The sequence below is a fragment of the Capricornis sumatraensis genome, chromosome 9 (assembly GCF_032405125.1).
Source record: "Capricornis sumatraensis isolate serow.1 chromosome 9, serow.2, whole genome shotgun sequence".
In the NCBI taxonomy this organism is placed as follows: domain Eukaryota; kingdom Metazoa; phylum Chordata; class Mammalia; order Artiodactyla; family Bovidae; genus Capricornis; species Capricornis sumatraensis.
In genome coordinates this window covers 56,930,312-56,953,996 of record NC_091077.1, presented here as the reverse complement: position 1 = coordinate 56,953,996, position 23,685 = coordinate 56,930,312, and the positions used below count along the sequence as shown (strand labels likewise).

Sequence of the window (23,685 nt, the reverse complement as noted above, 5' to 3'; positions counted from 1 at the left end):
ATTTGGGCCACGTAGGGAAGAGGCAGTACCATTCTCCTGCTGTAATCAAAGAAGTCCATGGAAGAGTAGGAGACTTCTAGAAATTGTGAAAATCCTTAGAGGCTTGGGACAACTTAGCATAGCTTAAACTTTAGAAAACCATCTTTTATTAGGTGGTTTCAAGCATGATCTCTGGGCTTAAATACCTTTTGTCTCTGTTCTCAGGTTCTGGGACTCATGTCTTGCTGAATTGGACCAGCAGCCTTGGGGATGGTGAGAGGCCCCTCCCTGTCGCTTCTCAGCTACAAGGCATGGCTGAAATCTGTAGCCTCTGAGTCCCCTAAGGAAAGGGCAAGTGATGCTTAGCTAGATAAATGTTTGCTAGTTATCTCTTAAAGGGATTTTTCCACCGAAGAGAAGTTTTGTTTTTATTTAACTGACACTATATCTTCAGCAGTATCTCCTTTCATGTTAGTAAGATGGCCTTGCCCACAGTTAGGTGTGTACCTGTCTTTAAAAAAATAAGATGTCTGTCAGTTACACTGCTATGACCTCAGGTTCCAGAATATCAAGGCAACATTCTTTAGGTGTTTCATTTTGGATTGAACCTAAGCTTAGAATCAATCAGCTTATTGTTGAAGGGAAAAAGGATATCCCAAGTGACAAGAAAATACCTATTAACTATGGATTGGTTTGGAAATTACTTCTCTAAGTTTCCTGAGGATGTTTCCTTTCTCAACACACATGCACCTCTGTTGCTCTCACTCGTATCATCTAAGGATGAACAACATTTTATCTCCAACTTGAGGTACGAAGTAGGGTGATTTTACCCCCAACTTTTGCTCTTTGGTTGGAATATCAAGTCAATCTCTTCTTATAAGGAGCCAGGAAAAAGAAAACTGGGCTCAGGAAGAAAGTAGCTGCTATCATTTCCCATGTGTACCTGAAAGGGGGGAAACTGACTAGTTTTTCCTGGCCTTGCTTGGCTGGTGAAAAGAGAAGAGCTGACTTGGATGAAAGGGTGTCCGTATATTCTTAACTTAAAATGATGAACCCTGATCAAGCGAAACTTTATTTCTGGTGACTGCCAGTAATTTCCACCCTTTTGAAATCAAAACTCAAGAGTCTTGACTTTAGTGAAGAGTTTGAAATAATCAAGGAGGCCTCAGTGGAAGGCAGAATAAATTCCACGTGCTGCAAGTCTCAATAAGGAGATGGTGACCTGAACACCCTCTACCCCCCACCCCCAGTCAAAGCATCAGATGTGTGGGGATATGCAGTGGGGAGTGCATTTAGCTGCCAAAAGAGGTGAAAGAGTGAGGGTGAAATGGGGAAAGGCTGTGTATGTCATCCAGCTCTCAGCACTCACTTATTAGGAGCTGATAATGAGAATGACTGGAGTCGGCCTCCTGCCTTCCACCAGCTGAAGCCCCTCTCTGCTTCTTTCCCTTTCGGTGACCAACCCTCTTGGTCTGCCTGGGACTCTCCATCCTGGGAAAACCCTTAGGCCAGGGCAAACTGAAATGATTAGTCCCCCTGATTGAATTTTGAGGTATTTGGGTAGCACACGTGACCACTGAGAAACTGCCCCGGGTCTGCTTCCTCTGTTACTAGTTTCTCAGATAACAGTACATATGTGCAAGGTCCTTAATTTAAATAATAACAGTAGCTGCTATCTACTATATGCCAAGTACCTGGTGTTTAATCTTCAGTGCAACTATGTAAGTAGGATATTTTAAACCCAGTTTAATGCAAGAGGAGACCAGAGCTAAGGGCTGGGGCAGTTTGTGTTTTCCAAGGTCAGACAACTAGGATGCAGCTGAACCACATTTGACTTTGTCTAAATCTAAGCTCTGTCCCCTTTGCACTAGTTGAAGTTGCTGGATTTGATGGCAAACGGTTAGCTGCTCAGGTTGAGAAACTCTGACCATCAGCTTTACCCACTGCTTCCAAACTCATTCCTCTTAATGGTAGTATAAGATTCTACCTATAGAATATAGAGTAATATACAGAGATAAAAGCTGGGCATGTGTGTGTGCTTAGTCATGTCCAATTCTTTGCAAACCTTTAGACTATGGCCCTCCAGTCTCCTCAGTCCATGGGATTCTCCAGGCAAGAATATTGGAGGGGATTGCTATGCCTTCCTCCAGAGGAACTTCCTGAGCCAGGATCTGAACCCATGTCTCCTGTGTCTTTTGCATTAGCTGGCGGGTTCTTTTCCTGCTGAGCCATTGTGTGTGTGTGCTCAGTTGCATCCAACTCTTTGTGACCCTATGGACCATAGCCCATCAGGCTCCTCTGTCCACGGGACTCTCCAGGCAAGAATACTGGAGTGGGTTGCCATGTCCTCCTCCAGGGGATCTTCCCTACTCAGGGGTCTAACCCTTGTCTCCTATGAATCTTCCATTGGCCGGTGGGTTCTTTACCGCTAGCGCCACCTAGGAAGACGGGAAGCCCAAAATCTGTGCAGTTCAGTTCAGTCGCTCAGTTATGTCTGACTCTTTGTGACCCCATGGACTGCAGCATGCCAGGCTTCCCTGTCCATCACCAATTCCCAGAGTTTACTCAAACTCATGTCCATTGAGTTGGTGATGCCATCCAACCACCTTCTCCTCTGTCCTCCCCTTCTCTTCCCGTCATCTGTCTTTCCCAGCATCAGGGTCTTTTCAAATGAGTCAGTTCTTCACGTCAGGTGGCCAAAGTATTGGAGTTTCAGCTTCAGCATCAGTCCTTCCAGTGAATATTCAGGACTGATTTCTTTTACGATGGACTGGTTGGATCTCCTTGCAGTCCAAGGGAGTCTCAAGAGTCTTCTCCAACAGTTCAAAAGCATCAGTTCTTTGGCGCTTGGCTTTCTATTTATAGTCCAACTCTCACATCCATACATGACTACTGGAAAAACCATAGCTTTGACTAGATGGACCTTTGTTGGCAAAGTAATGTCTGTTTTTTAATATGCTGTCTAGTTTGGTCATAACTTTTCTTCTAAGGAGTAAGTGTCTTTTAATTTCATGGCTGCAGTCACCATCTGCAGTGATTTTGGAGCCCCCCAAAATAAAGTCTGTCACTGTTTCCCCTGTTTCCCCATATATTTGCCTTGAAGTGATGGGACTAAATGCCATGATTTTAGTTTTCTGAATGTTGAGTCTTAAGCCAACTTTTTCACTTCAGTCGTGTCCAAAATCTGTGCAGGAAGCTACAATAACTACTTTAGTTTGATACATGTAGCAGCCCCTGAATAACTATTCAATTTTTAAAGGAACTACGAAGTCACTGGCGCATAGCAGATGCTCAGTTAAGGGTAGCTATGCTTATTTTAATTTTGACACATGAGCTGGTATCTTGAACTGAAATGTTTTAGCTAATGCATGTCAATTCAAACATAAAAATGGCCAAAGATTCAGAATATCCAAGGAAAGAAAATAATACAATTCTTCAGTTCAAAATTAAGCAAACACATACATACAAAAACCAGTCTTTTCCCCCCGACCAAGGAAAAGCTATCTCAGTTATTTGATTTGGAATAGAGGAGAGGCTTCCTTGCCATAATGGGGTGTTACACATATAATGCTGAGGTAGAAGCAGAAAATTGTCTTCTAGGGCTCCAAGCTATAAGTACATTTCTGAGGCAAATCTAATCTAGGGGCTCAGCTCTAAGAAATTCCTTTACTAAAATCATTGGAAATTCTTAGTGTAGTAATGGAAGTCCCAACTTGTAGGGATCACGTTAAGAGGTAAATGCACTGGGTTGTGTGGAGGCATATAAGAAGCTTTTAGGCTACTCTCAATAAAATCTTGATGTTTTTATGTAATCAGTTCACACCTGAGAGTTGTGCCTTTACTAGAGGATGAAACACAGTTATGGTCACATATTTATAGCTATATTTGAGGAGGACTCATATAACAGATGTAACTTGTTGAAGGTAAAAGAGGAGAGTGAAAAGGCTGGTTTATGACTCAAAATTCAAAAAACTAAGATCATGGCGTCCAGTCTCATCACTTTAGGGAAAATAGAAGGGGAAAAAGTAGAAGCAGTGATAGATTTTCTTTTCTTCAGCTCCAAAATCACTGTGGACAATGACTGCAGCCATGAAATTAAAAGACATCTACTCCTTTGGAAGGAAAGGTAGGACAAACCTACACAGCATATTGAAAAGCAGATGTTACTTTGCCAACAAAGGCCCATCTAGTCAAAGCTATGGTTTTTCCAGTAGTCATGTACAGATGTGAGAGTTGGACCATAAAGCAGGTTGAAGGCCATAGAATTGATGTTTTTGAACTGCGATTTTGGAGAAGACTCTTGAGAGTCCCTTGGATTGCAAGGAGATCAAACCAGTCAATCCTAAAGGAAATCAATCCTGAATATTCATTGGAAGGACTGTTGCTGAAGCTGAAGCTCCAACACTTTGGCCACCTGATGTGAAAAGCCAACTCATTCGAAAAGACCCTGACGCTGAGAAAGACTGAAGGCAGGAGGAGAAGGGGATGACAGGATGAGATGGTTAAATAGCATCACTGACTCAATGGACATGAAATTTAAGGAAACTCTGGGAGATAGTGAAGGACAGGGAAACCTGGCGTGCTGTAATCCATGGGGTCGCAAAGAGTTGGACACGACTGAGCAACAGAACAATAATAACAATATATAACAGAAGAGATACGTGAATTCAGTTTTATCCAATTCAGCGAATGTTGTGTACCCACTAAGTTTCAAGGAATGTGCTAGAGCCTGGGGATACAGGGAGAAAGCACAGGTGCCCCCTGACTGCAGGGAGTTCACATGGAAGCAGAGGAGATAAGATACATATAGAGGTAGTTTTTCTAGGACCAATCTGAAATCTTCACAGGGCCTTAGTCTGCTCAGACTTTCATAACAGAATACCACAGACTGGGTAGCTCACAGAACAGATACTTTTCACAGTGCCAGAGGCTGGAAGTCTAAAATCAGGGTTCTAGCATGGTTGTGTCCTCGTGAAGACTCTTCCTGGTTTGCAGCCTTCTCATTGTGTTTTTACATGGCCTTTCCTCTCTTATAAGCTAGTAGTCCTAATGGACCAGTATCCCACCTCTATTCCTTATTTAACCTTAATTGTCTCCTCAAAGCCCTGTCTCAAAATGTGGTCACATTGGAGGCTAGCTAGGTCTTCAGCATATGAATTTGGGTGGATATGATTCAGTCTATAACAATAGGCCCTAACCCACATCACAATAAATATATTAAAATGCACCCATACCAAATGTTATACCCATTATTATTATTATTATTTTGCTGTATAGTAAGTGAAAGAATTTTTATAATTCTGCTTTTGAAATTATTGGACTCTGAGTAATTTATGATTGGCTGCTACAGCTTACAGAGAAGGCAATGGCACCCTACTCCAGTATTCTTGCCTGGAAAATCCCATGGATGGAGGAGCCTGGTAGGCTGCAGTCCATGGGGTCGCTAGGAGTTGGACACGACTGAGCGGCTTCACTTTCACTTTTCACTTTAATGCATTGGAGAAGGAAATGGCAACCCACTCCAGTGTCCTTGCCTGGAGAATCCCAGGGACAGGGGAGCCTGGTGGGCTGCCGTCTCTGGGGTCACACAGAGTCAGACACGACTGAAGAGACTTAGCAGCAGCAGCAGCAGCTACTGCTTAGCAGTCAGTCATTCTTGGATTATTATTATTTTTTTTTTTTACAAAATTAGAAAATCATCAATTGTTTTCAAATGTAGTAAAATACTACGTCTGAATTCCACATTTGACCTTAATGAGATAGATACTAGATTTTTATGTTTAATTGGGCATTTACTAATTTATACTTGGCAGTTTTTATATTTTGTAGCCAATATATTTTTTCCAGGTCTTAAACACTTCTGTAAAGCTTGCTAGGCCCTATGCCTTGTCTATAATGTCAAATGGACGAAAGGGTGAGATGTCTCTTAGCTCTGCTTCACATTCCTAGGTAGGTCACTCCTAACTTTCTTTGCTCTTCCAAACTGGTGTGGCGTTCCCAGCTGACGTGTCTCGCTGGTACTATAGCCTGGCTGGTTCCGAGCACCCTTGTCCCGTCCACCCTACCTCATAGTCTGTTTTCCTTGCCATCTCTGTTACACTGACATCACCATCTACCTGGTAGGAGACTCAGAAGCCATTGCAGTGATCATAAGTCTCCCAAGTCCACCTGTTTCAGGTTTCAAGCTGTTATCAGGATGACTACATGGAAATTGCCTGGAAACATTGAATACCAATTTCTGTGCCTCGTCCCTAGAGTCCTGTGTAGTGGTCTTGGGGCTTGGGTATAATAGGGCTTGGGATTTTCTTTTTTTAACAAGCTTGGAAATGACTCTGATGCTGGGAGGGATTGGGCGCAGGAGGAGAAGGGGACGACAGAGGATGAGATGGCTGGATGGCATCACTGACTCGACAGACAAGAGTTTGGGTGAACTCCGGGAGTTGCTGATAGACAGGGAGGCCTGGCATGCTGCAATTCATGCGGTCGCAAAGAGTCGGACACGACTGAACTACTGAACTGAACTGAATGTGCTGTAAGGTTTGAGAAGGTGTGGACTTGGGCAATATTGGTGAAATGAAAAAAGAGATGTGAATCTTTATAACAAGAACAATGTTCCCTATATTATAATAACATGAAATCCCATTGGCTTTAATGTTCCAAATCAGAGGTTCTCAAAGGACTCCCCAGCTGTTTCCAAAATGCCCTCAGAGTGTTGCCTTAAGGATGTTCAGGAGCATTCTCTCCTGGCCTCTAGTCTCTGTGTTCCAGAATAGGAAATGGCAGCCCACTCCAGTATTCTTGCCTGGGAAACCCCACAAACAGAGGAGCCTGGCAGGCTATAGTCTGTGGGGTCACAAAGAGTCAGCCATGATTTAGCGACTGAGCATGCACGCCCTGTAGCAACAGCTGTTATAGGAAGAAATTCTGCTGTCTCTTTATTTTCTCTCCAGTATGAGGTAGGCTCTTTATTTCTTCATAACACATCAGCAGAGACCAAGTGCAAACTCATAATGAAGCTTGCTAAAAGAGCAGAGGAAAACAATAACTCCTATTATGTATAGGCTTAGATGCATTTTCAGCCCCTCTACCCTACTCTTGACCTGCCCCTTCCAAGGCCAGATGACAGCTTATCCTTCACTCTAGTACTCATTCTAGATATACCCCTATGGTAAGAGTTCAGGCAAAACTAACTTTCAGTCCAAGAAAGAGACAGAAATTTTTTCTCACCTCGCTGTTGAAGCCTGTCCCCTGGGCCTGGTTTTTTATTTCAGAATGATTGAGCAGAATATCTGTGCCCTTCAGGGGAAATCAAACCAAAGTTGTACTTTGTGGCTGCACTAGGACAATCATACATACAGTAGTATGGTATTGAGATATATTCTAAAGCCCAGATTATTCACTTAAATGATACCATCTGTTCAATAGCCTCGTCCAGATTTAGATGTATGTACACTTAGTCTAATTCTTTGTCTTTTCAATAAAGGTTCAAAATCCTTGCAATATAGTCTTACTCATGGTCACCTAGTCATACATGCTGTGGGCGCAGTAAATGAATTATGTGCCCTTCAGTTGATATAATAACTGTATATGGTAGTTTTTTCTTTTTAAATTTTAACAAACAGAAAGCAGAGAGGTTAAGCAGTTTAACCAAGGTCAAACTTCCAGGAAGGGGCACACTGAGGTTTGAGCTGAGGCCCTTGGTTCCAAATCTGTGAATCTAACTATTATGAAACACAGAGAATTGCTGAGGTAGTAGGCTGAATATTGAGTTTGAATAATGGGACTTGGAATAGTAATGCATTAATTAAAATGGGGCAAAAAATCAGAAGAGGTGGTGTGATGGAGGAGGAGGGAGGGAGATGGTAAGGTCAACTTGGGCTACGGAACAAGAGCCACTGGGTATCTTTGGGTCCTTGTCTCTTTGTCACTCTGTCCTGGCTTGATGAGTATCTTTCTCAATCATCTTCTTTGTTTCCAAGTTAATCACCATCCTTGACTCTCCAGGAGCTGTGCACCAGCCCAGGCTGTGGTGAAGCAGCCTTTCCGGGGAGCCAGCAGCAGGACAGCAATCACATCCATTGTCCAGACTGGTGGGGACTGGAGCACTGGCCTCTTCAGTGTCTGCAGAGATAGGAGAATCTGTATGTTTTTTTCTCTTCCTTTAAGTTCTTTACTATTTTCTTTCCTGAGACACCAGTAGGTAGAAAAACTATGTTAGGTACAAGGACAGAAATTAAATGGTTTCAGACTAACTGGACTAATATTCTAGTGACTCAAATATACTCCTTGGCAGGAAGAATTTTGCTTTCAGTGATGTGGATGTTTTGAAAGAGTAAGTGGTGACTTAAAAGATTTTTTAAATGACAAAATCCACTGTAAACAAAGATGCACAAAATGGGCTCCTTTGTCTGTGGCTGATGGAGCATAAATTATTACAGGTTTCTTGGTGAATGGCTAGTAATACCTGTAAAAACAACCTCAAGTGTAATGTAGCCTTTGGCCTAGTAATTACATTTTTAGGCATTTAGTCTAAGGAAACAAATCATGCGCAAGGTTTTAGCAATATCATTAAAATTGGCAGCACTGGTTATTGTAGCAACAATCTAGAACAAACCAATTATTCAATGGGGGCTTCCATACCATGAATTATACAGCCATGAAAAGTCATACTGTAGAATGATACTTAACTGAAATGGAAAAATGTTGGGATACATTTTTAAGTTAAAGAATCAGATTGTAAAACCATACATATTAGACATTATTTGGAGGAGGATATTTAGAGAAATATCTGGATGGATACAAATACAAATGCTTATAGCAGTTGTCTCCAGATGGTATGCTAATATATAATTTTTCTTTTCGCTTATTTCTAGTATTTCTGTGAGGAAAGTGTATTACTCTCATAACAGTAAGACCAATCATAAAAAGAAGCTCCCTTTGTTGACTGAAATCTTCAGATGCTGGTTTAGCTGTGAAGAAGCACCAGCAGCACTGTCCTGTATTGCATGATTTTCCCCTGGGTTAAAGTTCAGAGCACATGTATTCTATTTTTACCTTAGGACATTCTGACTGGTCTCTGGTACCACCTGTCAGTATCCTTTTCCAGGACCTGATGCTCTTGCCCTAAGGAGTAACTTGGTCACAGAATCTTCTTTTTTTAATGGGTGGTTTCCTTTCTGATGGATGAGGGCTAGTTTCTTAAGTTCAATAGACTTTAATATTTTCAAAGAATATGGCTTCCCACCCTGTAGAGGCTCTGACAAGATCTGAATTTGTCCTAAAGCCTCACAGGATGTGTCAACCAGAGAGCTCTGAGCCATTATCCAATCCAAGGCCTATTCAGCTGGGTCTTGCTGAGTCAAAAGCTCTAAACCATTTCTGGTGTTCTGATCATCCAAGCCTGAGCCTTCACTGTTTGCCTGGGCCTCACAGCCAAGAGACCTCCCAGCTCTAAACCATACCTTCTGTTGCTATCCCTTTGACCATCTGACCCACAGCCCAGCAGATTTCTTCCTGCCACTGCTACGCACGTGAACTCCTGACCAGACAATTATGGCAGCTGTTCTCTGATTCTCTCAGGATTCTTCCTGGTTCTTGTCCACACTCTCTGCTTTTGGTTGTTACCCAGTGTTGTAGTTACAGAGAAGGCAGAATAACCATAGGGAGATATGGAGACCGTACCCCAATTTGGGAACTGGACGATTTTCTTTTCATAGCTTGTAGCTGGTGATTGGGAGTTGGGGTATCAATGCATTTCCAAGTAGAGCAAAGCTTGAAATATAATGTAGTGGTTAGGAGAACACATTTGTGTTGGGTATAGTCCTCGCCTTGAATCTTAACTCTGCTTCTTACTGGCAATTTGACTTTGAACAAATTCTCAGAGTTTTCATTTTTCCACCTCTAAAATGAGGGTAAATAAATGTGTCCACCTTAAAGACTGTCAAGATTAAAGCAGATAATGCATAGAACCTACTCAAGAACACTGGTCTGGGAACATAACTGGATCAGAGTCTTTTTTGGTTGCCTACTATATTGGGTTAAACACTGTCCCCTCAAAATTCCTGTTCACCTATAGGCTCTGCATGTGGCCTTATTTGGAAACAGTCTTGCATTGTTGTCAAGTTAAAAAGAGGTTATGCTAGATTAGGGTGGGCTCTAATCCAGTGACTGGTATTCTTAAGGAAATTTGGACACACACACAGCAAAGATTGCCATGTGAAGACAGGCACAGATTAAATAATGCATCTATAAACCAGACACTGTCAGGGAGCGCCAGCAACTACCAAAAGTTTGGAGACAAGCATGGAAAAGACTTTCCCCAGAGCTTCCGGAGGATCAACTCTGCCAACACATTGACTTCAGACTTCTAGCCTCCAGATTCTCCAGTGAGAAAATACTTTCTATTGTTTGAGACATCCAGTCTGTGGTATTTTGTTATGGCAGCCCTAGGAAATTAATACTGAAGCAAACATTGAATTTCATTAGGAGGCTATGGGGCAATTCACAAAATCAGGAAATAAATGAAAACCTGTGCTTACGAGGGACAAGATGCATTATCAGGAGATAGTTGACAAACTGGTCAACTCCAAACATTTTAATCCTTATGTTTTCCTGTCTGAGAATTACTCTGTCAGCAATGGAGCCCAGTTTGCCTAGCCTAAGTCATACCTGCTGCTTGACCAGCCCAGGGCATTTTGAGTGACAGTTCTCCCACTACAGCTGGCAATAGTGAAGGGGTATTTTCCTAAATTCACTGCTGGAGTGTGTTATCATGAACACCCCCCTCCCCACTGCAATAATACACAGTAAAGACCTTAGTAGATCTCAAGTATTAATATTGTTATTATAAATTTTTATCTTCCAGCATGTTGAGAGCAAAGAGTAGAATCAGGAGACTTAGACTGCTGCTGCTGCTGCTAAGTTGCTTCAGTCGTGTCTGACTCTGCGACCCCACAGACGGCAGCCCACTAGGCTCCTCTGTCCCTACATTCTCCAGACTAGCTGCTGCCTAATTCCAAGAGTACTTTAAAAAAGTTGATCAAAGAAAGGACACTTCACCACCCCCTCTGCCTTAAACATTGTTTCACTGCTTAGCTCTGCACCCCACCCCCAACAATGTTCTGGAGATCCAGAACACTGGGTCTTCTGGGTCCCTGCTTGTCCATTTGAGAGCCCATTCTAGGGCCAGGGAGGAAGGAAGGACATGTGAAGAATACAGTATTCTTTACAGTTGGACGTCACCTGCACAGGAGAGACCATGGATATTATAGTACCCAGGTGATCGTGAATGTTCTGTGTCCTAACTGATCTTCCCTGGATGGGCCTCTGCTTCATGACTGCCCATAGTGTCTCTAAGCTCATTGTCTCACCAGAAAATTTAAAGGCAGTATGACTTTATACGCTGGTTGTCTGCACCACAGTTCCCAGGACACAGCTGGAGCACTAGTGCCATGAGTGGTGGATTTTTTTCCTTCTTTGTCTAAAAGGGCTACTTCAACCACAAAGTTTTATTTCAAGCAAATCACTGTGACAGTAGTTGTGGCAAACTTGGAAACAAAAGGGAGATCTTCTTTCCATGACTTTGTTTCACATCAGGTTCCCACCCTGGGAACCGTTTTTTGCATTAAATGTTGAGAATGACTGGTACAATTTGTCATCCATTAAGCAAAGGATACATTATGAGCAGTGATGATTTCCATTTATTTTTGACATTTTGATTCTTCATTTAATTGCGATTCTATTTTTTAAACTGCCTCCCTCTTCCCACCTCGGCTCTTTCATCTGAATTCACACCGCACAGGGATTAGAAATAGGTGCTTCTATGTCCTTTGAAGATGTGGCTTCTGAAAGCTCAGATGAGAAGATGAAGCCGAGATGAAATAAGTGGCTGTGAAATGGCTTCACGGGTGAAAGGCTGGCTGTTCCAGCTGGGGATGTTTGTGATGTTGTCTCAGAGAAGGTTGATGTGGTAGGTGTAATCAACCTGGGTTTATAATTCAGCCGGTATTTACCTATGTATAGTCATGTGATAGGTGTTACAGACATAATAGTGAACAAGACAGAGATGGTTTCTGAGAGGAGATGGGCAATAAGCAAACAGACAAATAATTGTAGTGGGGCTAAGTGCCATGGAGGAAATAAACAGGGTGTTTTGAAAGGAAATTATAGGGGTTAAGTAAAGGATGGCAACTCTGGGGAATTGACTTAAGCTGATTTCTGAAAGATGGTAAACAGCCAGCCACTAAAACCACCTTCCCTGTGGAGGCACCATACGTGTCAGGCAGCAAAGAGCTTTGTGTGGACGAGGAATCATCAGATGCCCAAGATGGGGAGGGGGAAACAGGCCAGGAATTTCTCTTTGGTTTTCTGGAAGAGGAAGAGGCATGAAAAGGCCCCAGACTTGGAGTCACATCCCTGAACTGTATTTTGGGTACACTGTATACCATCTGCAAGCAGTCACAACTGGTCATGCTCACTGGTCTTGCCCAGCAGAGATCTGACAAACAGGAGGTGCTTATGAATATTTCCTGAACGACAGACACATCAATGAATGAATTTTAACCTGTATTCTCGCTTGTTTCCTTCTTTCCTGCACTTCCCTGAAACAATCATACAAACAGAATCAGAAGGGATATTGAGGTCACCTGGTCTGGGCCCTCACCAGCTTGTCTAAGTTCCCCCTACAGGAAGCCTGGCAAGGACCTGACAGCCTTGGCTTTCTGAACATTTCTAGGGAGGAGGGCTCCTCTCCCTTGGAGCCTGCTCAGTGCTTAAAAAAATGGTTTTAAATAGATTACCAGGCACATGATACAAAATTCAAAAGTACCTGTCCCTTTAGTATATGAAGAGCAGGAAGTCCATCCCTGTTCTCCCGTGCTGCCCAGTTGTTCCCAGAGCCCATCACTCTTACCTGAGCCCCAATGTAGTCTGTAAAGATATAAACCATTTTAATGAAGATAGATTAATTTTTTAATTAGAAAAGTATCATATAATCATAGGAATAAAGAAAAATATAAAAGGCTATGAAGGAAGAAAGCAGTACCCTGTAATTCCAGCCACCAGAGATAAACAGTGTTAATATTTCAGTATCTATGCTTCCAGATTTTTCCTGTATATGTGGTATATATAATTGATGCAAATAATGGAATTATAAACACGCAGTTCTGTGTCTTTACTTGCTTTTAATTTAACAATATAGGTGATCAGGCCATATCAGCTCTTCTGGAGCTAATATTTTAAATGGCTGCATAGATTCCATTGTATGAATGTACCACAATTCATTTATCCACAGTTCTTACTAGCAGACCTTTTTGTGGTTTCCAGATGTTTTGCTATTCAAACCAGTGCTCTGTGAGTATACTCGTATCGGCGCCATACGTGTGTCCACTGACCTGTCGGGTAATTGCTGAGGAGTAAAGAGATGGCAAGAATACACAGAAGAACTGTTCAAGAAAGATCTTCACGACCCGGATAATCACAATGGTATGATCACTCATCTAGAGCCAGACATCCTGGAATGTGAAGTCAAGTGGGCCTTAGAAAGCATCACTACAAACACAGCTAGTGGAGGTGATGGAATTCCAGTTGAGCTATTGCAAATCCTGAAAGATGATGCTGTGAAAGTGCTGCACTCAATATGCCAAATCTGGAAAACTCAGCAGTGGCCACAGGACTGGAAAAGGTCAGTTTTCATTCCAATCCCAAAGAAAGGCAATGCCAAAGAATGCTCAAACTACCACACAATTGCACTCATCTCACATGCTAGTAAAGTAATGCTCAAAATTCTCCAAGCCAGTCTTCAGCAATACGTGAACCGTGAACTTCCAGATGTGCAAGCTGGTTTTAGAAAAGGCAGAGGAACCAGAGACCAAATTGCGAACATCTGCTGGATCATGGAAAAAGCAAGAGAGTTCCAGAAAAACATCTATTTCTGCTTTATTGACTATGCCAAAGCCTTTGACTGTGTGGATCACAATAAACTGTGGAAAATTCTTCCAGAGATGGAAATACCAGACCACCTGACCTGCCTCTTGAGAAATCTGTATGCAGGTCAGGAAGCAACAGTTAGAACTGGACATGGAACAACAGACTGGTTCCAAATAGGAAAAGGAGTATGTCAAGGCTGTATATTGTCACCCTGCTTATTTAACTTATATGCAGAGTACATCATGAGAAACACTGGACTGGAAGAAACAAGCTGGAATCAAGATTGTTGGGAGAAATATCAGTCACCTCAGATACACAGATGACACCACCCTATGGCAGAAAGTGAAGAGGAGCTAAAAAGCCTCTTGATGAAAGTGAAAGAGGAGAGTGAAAAAGTTGGCTTAAAGCTCAACATTCAGAAAACGAAGATCATGGCATCTGGTCCCATCACTTCATGGGAAATAGATGGGAAACAGTGCAAACAGTGTCAGACTTTATTTTTTTTTTGCTCCAAAATCACTGCAGATGGTGACTGCAGCCATGAAATTAAAAGATGCTTACTCCTTCGAAGAAAAGTTATGAGCAACCTAGATAGTATATTCAAAAGCAGAGACATTACTTTGCTGACTAAGGTCCGTCTAGTCAAAGCTATGGTTTTTCCAGTAGTCATGTATGGATGTGAGAGTTGGACTGTGAAGAAGGCTGAGTGCCGAAGAATTGATGCTTTTGAACTGTGGTGTTGGAGAAGACTCTTGAGAGTCCCTTGGACTTCAAGGAGATCCAACCAGTCCATTCTAAAGGAGAGCAACCCTAGGATTTCTTAGGAAGGAATGATGCTAAAGCTGAAGCTCCAGTACTTTGGCCACCTCATGCGAAGAGTTGACTCATTGGAAAAGACTGTGATGCTGGGAGGGATTGGGGGTAGGAGAAGAAGGGGATGACAGAGGATGAGATGGCTGGATAGCATCACTGACTCGATGGACATTAATCTGAGTGAAGTCCGGGAGTTGGTGATGGACAGGGAGGCCTGGCATGCTGCGATTCATGGGGTCGCAAAAAGTCGGACATGACTGAGCGACTGAACTGAACTGAAACCTGCTGGTCAGAGCACATGTCCCATTTTACGTCTCCACGGATGCTGCCAAACAGCTCTCCGTTTAGAAGCTGTACTAATTTACACTCCCACCTGCCTCAATGTATGAGCAAGCTCTATTCCTTTTTTAAGCATCTTTTTCTGTTAGGTGATTCTGCCTTTTTGTAATAACTGATCTGAAATGTGCCTCACTGTAGTTTCCACCCACTTTTCCTGCTTCTGCTCCCTGGGGCTCCACATGGTTCTCTGTGGCTCCTTTTTATCTTGACTCCCTCTGTGAGTTAGAGGGATGAATAGTGAGCCACATTCCATGCTTGAGGGTGGAGTTCATGTCAGAGAATAGGCCAGGAATATTTAGGCGGTGGGAGCTGACATAACCCACAGGCCTTTGAGTGTAAGAGGAAGAGGCTGCATTTATGGCTTGGATCTTCTTGACCCTGAGTTTCTTAAAAAAAAAAAAAAATATATATATATATATATATACACATACATGTCTATATTTATATGTATGTATTGGAATATATGGGGCTTCCCTTGTGGCTCAGATGGTAAAGCGTCTGCCTACAATGTGGGAGACCAGGGTTCGATCCCTGGGTCGGGAACTTCCCCTGGAGAAGGAAATGGCAACCCACTCCAGTATTCTTGCCTGGAAAATCCCATGGATTGGAATATATGTGTGTGTGTGTCTGTATATATGTGTGTGTGTATATATATATATATATACACACACACATGCATACACAAATAACATGAATATGCTTATTTTATTAAAAAATGGAACATTACAGAAAACAACCATGTCACTCTTTTTCATTTACATATGCATCTATTAGTAATATATACTACTGCTTTGTAGCTCTTTAAACAAAGCATAAATGGTATTATGCTATAATATTATTATGCAGTTTGATTTTTTTAGCTCAAAATATATCTTAGAGATTTATCTCTGTTGTTACTTAATTTATCTTTCACTGCATTCTTAATCATTCCCTAGTATGATTTACATCATCATGATCTATTTATGCTTTTGTCTATCAATATACACGTTTTACATTTTAAGTCACAAATAATGCAGCACTGGATATCCTTGCACCTGCCTCTTTGTGTACATGTGTCAGCATTACTTTTATACGTGGAATTACTGGATCCCAGAGTATTTAAAAATTTTACTTGATTCAGCCAAGTTGCTTTTGAAAGTGTGCCAATTTCCACTCCCATCTGTGTGGGGAGTACCTATTTCTCTACGGTGTCCCACATTTTATATTAAAAAATTAAGAAAAATTCGACATTCTTGTTGGTAATAAATGGTTTCTGATTGTCAATATGCAATTCCCTGATTACTAATGATGTTGAACAACTTGTCATGTTTGTTATTGGCCATTTGTGTTTCTTGTTGAGTGAATTACCTATTCATGTCTTATGTTTGTTTTCTTTTGTTTAATCCTTTATATATTGATTTGTAGGATTTCTCTGTATATTCTGGATACTAAACCTTGGTCTATGATATAGGTAGCAGAATTTCCTCCGAGAGTCTCCTTCAGACAAAGGATTCCATCATCCTGCCCTGAGCAAAGATCTTTCATTTCCTAAAGAAGCTGCATAATTTCAGCCTGTCCCACAGGAAAAAATACCAAGTGGTGGTAGTGAGGGCACTGTCTTGGAACACACAACTCCACAGTTGTTTACTAGATAAATACATAAAACGTGGGATCATATGGCATATGTGTTATGTGTAGTAGTTGAGACTTTGGCGTCAGACTTATTTGAGTTCAAACGTGGCCTCTGCACCTTCCTAATAAATGTATGAACTTGGGCAAATAGCTTCAATCCTCTGGGCTTTAGATTGCTCATCTGTAAAATGGGCCTAGTAAGAGTAAATTTCATAGGATTGTTGTGAGAATTAAGTGAGTTAATACATGTAAAGTACTTTTAGCAGGGCTTGGCACATGGTAAAATCTGTGTAATTACCAGCTATTATGTAATAAAACTTTGGCTTTTATAGTGCTTTGTTTTTATTATATCTGGCTTCTGTCCCAAGGTAATTGAATTTTGGGTGTGTTTCCTCAGTATCTATTACTGCCTCATAATGAACACTACGATAATATGGCTATACAATGAGAAGGCTTAAAAATAAAATTAACAGCATGTGTTATTTAAAAAGACATATGAGTCATAAAAATAAGGTACAAGAATTCCAGTGCACAAAACAACATCTTTACAAAAGGCTTATGAAGGATGGTGGGTATTTCTTTGTCAGTTAAAGTGGTACGGCGCAGGCAATTGTATAAACACAATTTATTACTCACTTAGCTTGCCAGCTTTATAATTATGCAACTTTGATTAATTTTTTATTTGCAGAGATACACACTACTGTATTTTGTAACTGATGCATAAAATTAGTTTTGGTTGACTTCTATGTACCATGATTTCAAAGTTCCCTAAATCAGGGCTGCATACCATATTACCACTCTGAACTCACGGTAAGTTCTTGGGCCACTTGTTATCCCTTGACCTGTTTGTACCAGTTGTCAGTGCTGTGTGGGGCTTGCTGATCTTGCTAGGAGTAATGATCTTTTTAACTGTGGGCTGAAACATCCTAGAGTTAATCAAGGCTGAATTTAGTGTTTGCTTTGGGCCAGGTGATGACTGCAATACATAATCTAGCAATTATCTCAAGATTCCTGATGAAAGAGAGGAAATAGACATTCTGTTCCTGGAAGGTAGGCTGCTCCTCATCCTCCTCCCATTCCAGCCTCATGCCCGTTGTGTGCATGTGCTCCCTCACCCCTTACTTGAAATGGAGGAAGTCCAGAATCCAGGCACATCCCCTGGAAGTTATAAGATAAAACAGCATTCCTAGATTTCTGCTTCTTTGTCACTGAAACTAGGAGTGGGATTCTGTACTCCTGACTGTTGAAGAAGGAGGGAGGGATGAAGAGTCAGAGACTGGTCGTTGACAGGGTATTTTTAAAAATTAATTTATTTTAATTGGAGGCTAATTACTTTACAATACTGTAGTGGTTTTTGCCATACATTGACATGAATCAGCCATGGGTGTACATGTGTTCCCCATCCTGAACCCCTCCTCCCACCTCCCTCCCCATCCCATCCTGGGTCATCCCAGTGCACCAGCCCTGAGTACCCTGTCTCATGCATCGAACCTGGACTGGCGATCTGTTTCACATATGATAATATACATGTTTCAATGCTATTCTCTCAGATCATCCCACCCTTACCTTCTCCCACAGAGTCCAAAAGACTGTTCTGTACATCTGTGTCTCTTGCTGTCTCACATAGAGGGTTATCGTTACCATCTTTCTAATTCTGTATATATGCGATAGTATACTATATTGGTGTTTTTCTTTCTGGTTTATTTCACTCTGTAAAATAGGCTCCAAGTTTCATCCACCTCATTAGAACTGATTCAAATGTGTTCTTTTTAATGGCTGAGTAATACTTCATTGTGTATATGTACCACAGCTTTCTTATCCATTCGTCTGCTGATGGACATCTAGCTTGCTTCCATGTCCTGGCTATTATAAACAGTACTGTGATGAACATTGGGGTACATTTGTCTCTTTCAATTCTGGATTCCTCAGTGTGTATGCCCAGCAATGGGACTGCTGTGTCATATGGCAGTTCTATTTCCAGTTTTTAAAGGAATCTCCACACTGTTCTCCACAGTGGCTGTACTAGTTTGCATTCCCACCAACAGGGTAAGAGGGTTCCCTTTTCTCGACACCCTCTCCAGCATTTATCATTTGTAGATTTTTGGATAGTAGCCATTCTGACCGGCATAAGATGGTACCTCATTGTGGATTTGATTTGCATTTCTCTGATAATGAGTGATGTTGAGCATCTTTTCATGTGTTTGTTAGCCATCTGTATGTCTTCTTTGGAGAAATGTCTGTTTAGTCCTTTGGCCCATTTTTTAATTGGGTCATTTATTTTTCTGAAATTGAGTTTCAGGAGTTGCTTGTATATTTTTGAGATTAGTTGTCAGTTGCTTCATTTGCTATTATTTTCTCCCATTCTGAAGGCTGTCTTTTCACCTTGCTTATAGTTTCCTTCGTTGTGCAAAAGCTTTTAAGTTTAATTAGGTCCCATTTGTTTATTTTTGCTTTTATTCCCATTACTCTGGGAGGTGGGTCATAGAGGATCCTGCTCTATGATTTATGTCAGAGAGTGTTTTGCCTATGTTTTCCTCTAGGAGTTTTATAGTTTCTGGTCTTACGTTTAGATCTTTAATCCATTTTGAGGTGTGTTTTTTTTTTTTTTTTTTTTCTGTGTATGGTGTTAGAAAGTGTTCTAGTTTCATTCTTTTACAAGTGGTTGACCAGTTTTCCCAGCACCACTTATTAAAGAGATTGTCTTTTCTCCATTGTATATTCTTGCCTCGTTTGTCAAAGATCAGGTGTCCATGCTGCTGCTGCTGCTAAGTCGCTTCAGTCATGTCTGACTCTGTGCGACCCCATAGACGGCAACCCACTAGGCTCTGCTGTCCCTGGGATTCTCTAGGCAAGAACACTGGAGTGGGTTGCCATTTCCTTCTCCAAGGCAAGAAAGTGAAACGTGAAAGTGAAGTCGCTCAGTTGTGTCTGACTCTTCACGACCCCATGGACTGCAGCCCTCCAAAGTTCCTCCGTCCATGGGGTTTTCCAGGCAAGAAAGGAGTGGGTTGCCATTGCCTTCTCCGAAGGTGTCCATAGGTGCGTGGATTTATCTCTGGGCTTTCTATTTTGTTCCATTGATCTATATTTCTGTCTTTGTGCCAGTACCATACTGTCTTGATGACTGTAGCTTTGTAGTGTAGCCTGAAGTCAGGCAGGTTGATTCCTCCAGTTCCATTCTTCTTTCTCAAGATTGCTTTGGCTATTCCAGGTTTTTTTGTATTTCCATACAAATTGTGAAATTATTTGTTCTAGTTCTGTGAAAAATACCATTGGTAGCTTGTAGGGATTATATTGAATCTATAGATTGCTTTGGTTAGTATACTCATTTTCACTATATTGATTCTTCTAGTATGCTAGTGACATGGTATGTGAGCCTTTGTGTCTGTTGCACTAGAAGGCTATGAACACTACCATGTCACACTCAGTAGAGTGAATAAGATAAAAAAAGACTGATGATAGCAAATGTTGGTGAGGCTGTGGAACAACAAATTCTCATATGTTGCTGGTGGGAATATAAAGTGGCACAAATACTTTGAAGAGCTCTTTGTGAATTTCTGGTAAAATTAAATTTACATCTACCCCATGACCTAGCAATTCCACCTGCAGGAATCCACCCAAGTGAAATGGAAATGTCTGTCCACATAAATACTTGCATATGAATGTTCAAAGTGCTTAACTGTAATAGCAAAAAATGGAATTATCAGTTGGAAAATGGATAAATGATTTATAGAATATTTATACATTGGAGTTACTCCTCAACAATAAAAAGAACAAAGTACAGATGCCTATGACAACAGATGAATCTCAAGAAACATGCAGTTGAACAAAAGACAGTTACAAAAGTAAACATGATCCATTTATATGAAGTTCGCAAAGAGGTAAAACCCCTTAATGGGAATAGAAATCAGAATAGTGATCATGACTGGAGTCGGGTGGGAGGACTGGGATCATCCGGGAAGGGACACAAGGGAGCTCTCTGGGGTGAGGGCAGTGTTCTACATGTTTGGGTACTTCAGTGAATGTAATTGTCACAACTCATCCAACTCAATGTTTATGGTCTGTGGATTTTCTTGTATATAAATTATGCCTCAATTACATATTTGTTGAATATATTTTTAAAGGTTATGGTTAATTTTTTTTTTTTTTGCTCTTTCACAGTTCAGATTACTTGTATTCATCAAGGTTGTCATCTTTTGCTGTGATGTTAACATCTTAATCATTTACCAGGGATTTATAACCTGCGGTCCAATGATAGCTTTCAATGGATCCTTGAACCCTATGAAACTGAGTGCACAATTTTGCATTTCTGTGTGCATGTATTTTTCTTTCCCCTTAAAAGTTCATAGCTATCACCGTATACTCAAAAGGGTCCATGACCCCAAAATGTATTTAAAACAGAACCTGTGTTAATGGTTCATGCAGGATGTGTAGGGAATGGTATCAGTAAGTTAAAGATGAATGAATGAATAAATAATCAACTGTTTCCAGTACATGTTTGAGGAACCAAGCTTCTACTAGTTTACAGATTAAAACTGGCAGATGTCAGTGGCTCCATGAAACTGCAAACATTAGAGAAACCTTCAGGCCTGAGATATAGAATAAAGTCCTGATAAGAATAGTAGGCAGAATCAGTGTATCATAAAAGAGCTTTCAACCACATATATAAAAAAGATGCCTGCTATTCAAAAGTATTATATACTGTGTCTATTTTAAATATTGAAATTAGATAGATGAACATAATAGAAACAACACATTTCAACTATAAAAATTATTTAATGCTTTTCTCTTGACAGTAAAAACAATTACTGTAGTGAATGTTAACAGAATTGTAGCAGGTTCAGCTTCGCCAGTGTTTAACAAAAGAAGACAATTTTGATGTGGCTCAGTTATGGCAATTTTCATACACTGAGTTTTGAGAATTGGTTATTCATCCTCAATCCCTGATTGTAGGGAGACAAAGCAGCATTAAATTGATGGCATAGGGTTGTAAATGCTCTTTGAGATGTGAAGTGGCTCCAGGCACCTCTGAGCACCTTGACTTGCTTTCATGTGATTATTGACAGGTTTCTGTGGCCTCTTTTGTCCCATGTGTCTTGAGTGCGACATCGCCAGGCATTATGGAGAGTGTTTTTGTTGGCCACTGTTACCTGGGTCCACCTTGGCGCTGAGAATTGGCACCAGAGAGAGACTTAAAATACGGGTAAGTGTGTTTGGATGTATATGTATATGAGAACCTGGATGGATGCCTTTCAAACCTGTGATTATTTTTATAAATGAGGTGTGGGTGAGGATATTAAAAACACCATACATAGTGGAAGGCTTTGGGAAAGGAAAGGGAAGAAATTTCTCATTTCACTTGTTACTAGGATGTATATTAAACCAAAATGCCACATTTTGAAGGGTATTTCCAAGGGAGACCTATTATAATTAGATTGTTGGCCAGTGAGCCACTTCTGTTTCTCTCTTGTTACATCAAGAGAAGACAGTTGTTTTTGTTTAGTTACCCAGTTGTGTCTGACTCTTTGCGACCCTATAGACTGCAGCATGCCAGGCCTCCCTGATCCTCACCATCTCCCAAAGTTTGCCCAAGTTCATGTCCATTGCTTTGGTGATACCATCCAGCCATCTAATCCTCTGTCATCTCCTCCTCCTGCCCTCAATCTTTCCAATGATGACAGGTCGACATGCAACAAATTTGAAGGATAAACTTGGGATAATCTCACTTAAAATGTAGGCTCTCTGGCATATACAGAATTCACTTAGGGGATTCCCTGAGGACACTTCAAAGAACCAGAAAATTTCTAGTGTGGTTGAGACTGAGGTACAAGGAAAGTCTGAGGACAGACAAGTCATACTTACTCAGATGTGTACAGATAAAAAGGCATCTTTTTATCTGTTTTTGTGGAATGACCCCTAAGATGTATATTTAGCAAAAGAATATATATATATGTAAAATGTAATATGTACATATCTTTACATATCTGTATGCCTAGACTTAGAATTTATCTGGAAGTCTATATAAGGACTGCCCACAATGGTTGTGTCCTGACAGGTAACTGGGTGGCCAGGGGGATTTACTTTTTACTTCCTCTCCCTTCTTACTGTGGGAATTTTGGATCATGTACACTTATTACTCCAGATAAGTAAATAATATAATTATAAATATTAAGTTCTAAGAGAAAAAAGAGATGTTGACAGAGAATTTTCTGTCAGTGAGACAGTGTTTTTCAAGTATGAAGTCCTGAGGGCTGGTCTCTGAATTGCAAGGATTGGTTAGCAGTCGAGGTGCTTGGCACCCGAGTAAGCCCACTGGAGTTGTGTCCATGGGCAGTGACTTCAGGGTGGTGGTGGGTCTTGGGAGCAGTGGATGGGATGGGCCAGGAGGTAACACTGTGGAGGCCCCCAGGTCGCGGAACTGAGCCTGTGTGACGGCACCAGAACACACACGGTTTCTCCCCTAGGGCACCCTGTGTGAGGACTGGCTGGCAGTGCACTGTTGCTGGCCTTGCTCCATCTGCCAGGTGGCCCAGGAACTCAAGGTGAGAACCTCCCAACTCTATGAAATCTATACAGCCCCTTCAACCAAAGAAACTGTTATTTGATAGAGCAAGAAAACTTCTGCTTTCTCACTTCCCCACACCCTCCTCTTAAATCCCTCTTGGTGGAGAGATTGTTCTTAAGTTTTCACTGAAGTAGTATGAAAGTAAATGGTTTCCCACTACTGTGTTTACTGTTGTCCTTTCTTCACACATACCCCCTGCTGAAGACACTTATTGGTCTGAAGTTGCTGTCCCAGCTCGGCCATGTTAGGCAGGTTAGAGAGGTAAATTTGTGCCCTCCACACCCTGCCTGGAGTTTGGAAGGTTGAATTGGCCCCCCTCACCCCCCACCATCTTCCCCTTTCACAAGGGATGTCTGGGAAGCTGGAAGAATTGTTATATGGCTTTCTTATGCTAAGCCTCTTTTCCCAAAGTATCAATGATGGGGCAGAAGATGGTTAATTACATTTTAATG

The 23,685-nt window shown here is 41.3% G+C and overlaps 1 protein-coding gene across 1 annotated transcript; it reads left to right on the top strand.

Moving 5' to 3' along the window:
• Positions 1-662: 662 nt before the first annotated feature.
• On the top strand, positions 663-23,273 carry PLAC8L1 (PLAC8 like 1). Its single transcript, XM_068979306.1, has 4 exons — positions 663-787; positions 7,984-8,120; positions 21,735-21,871; positions 23,133-23,273. Exons 1-4 carry the CDS (start codon positions 663-665, stop codon positions 23,271-23,273), a joined length of 540 nt encoding a protein of 179 aa, XP_068835407.1.
• The last annotated feature ends 412 nt before the right edge of the window (positions 23,274-23,685 follow it).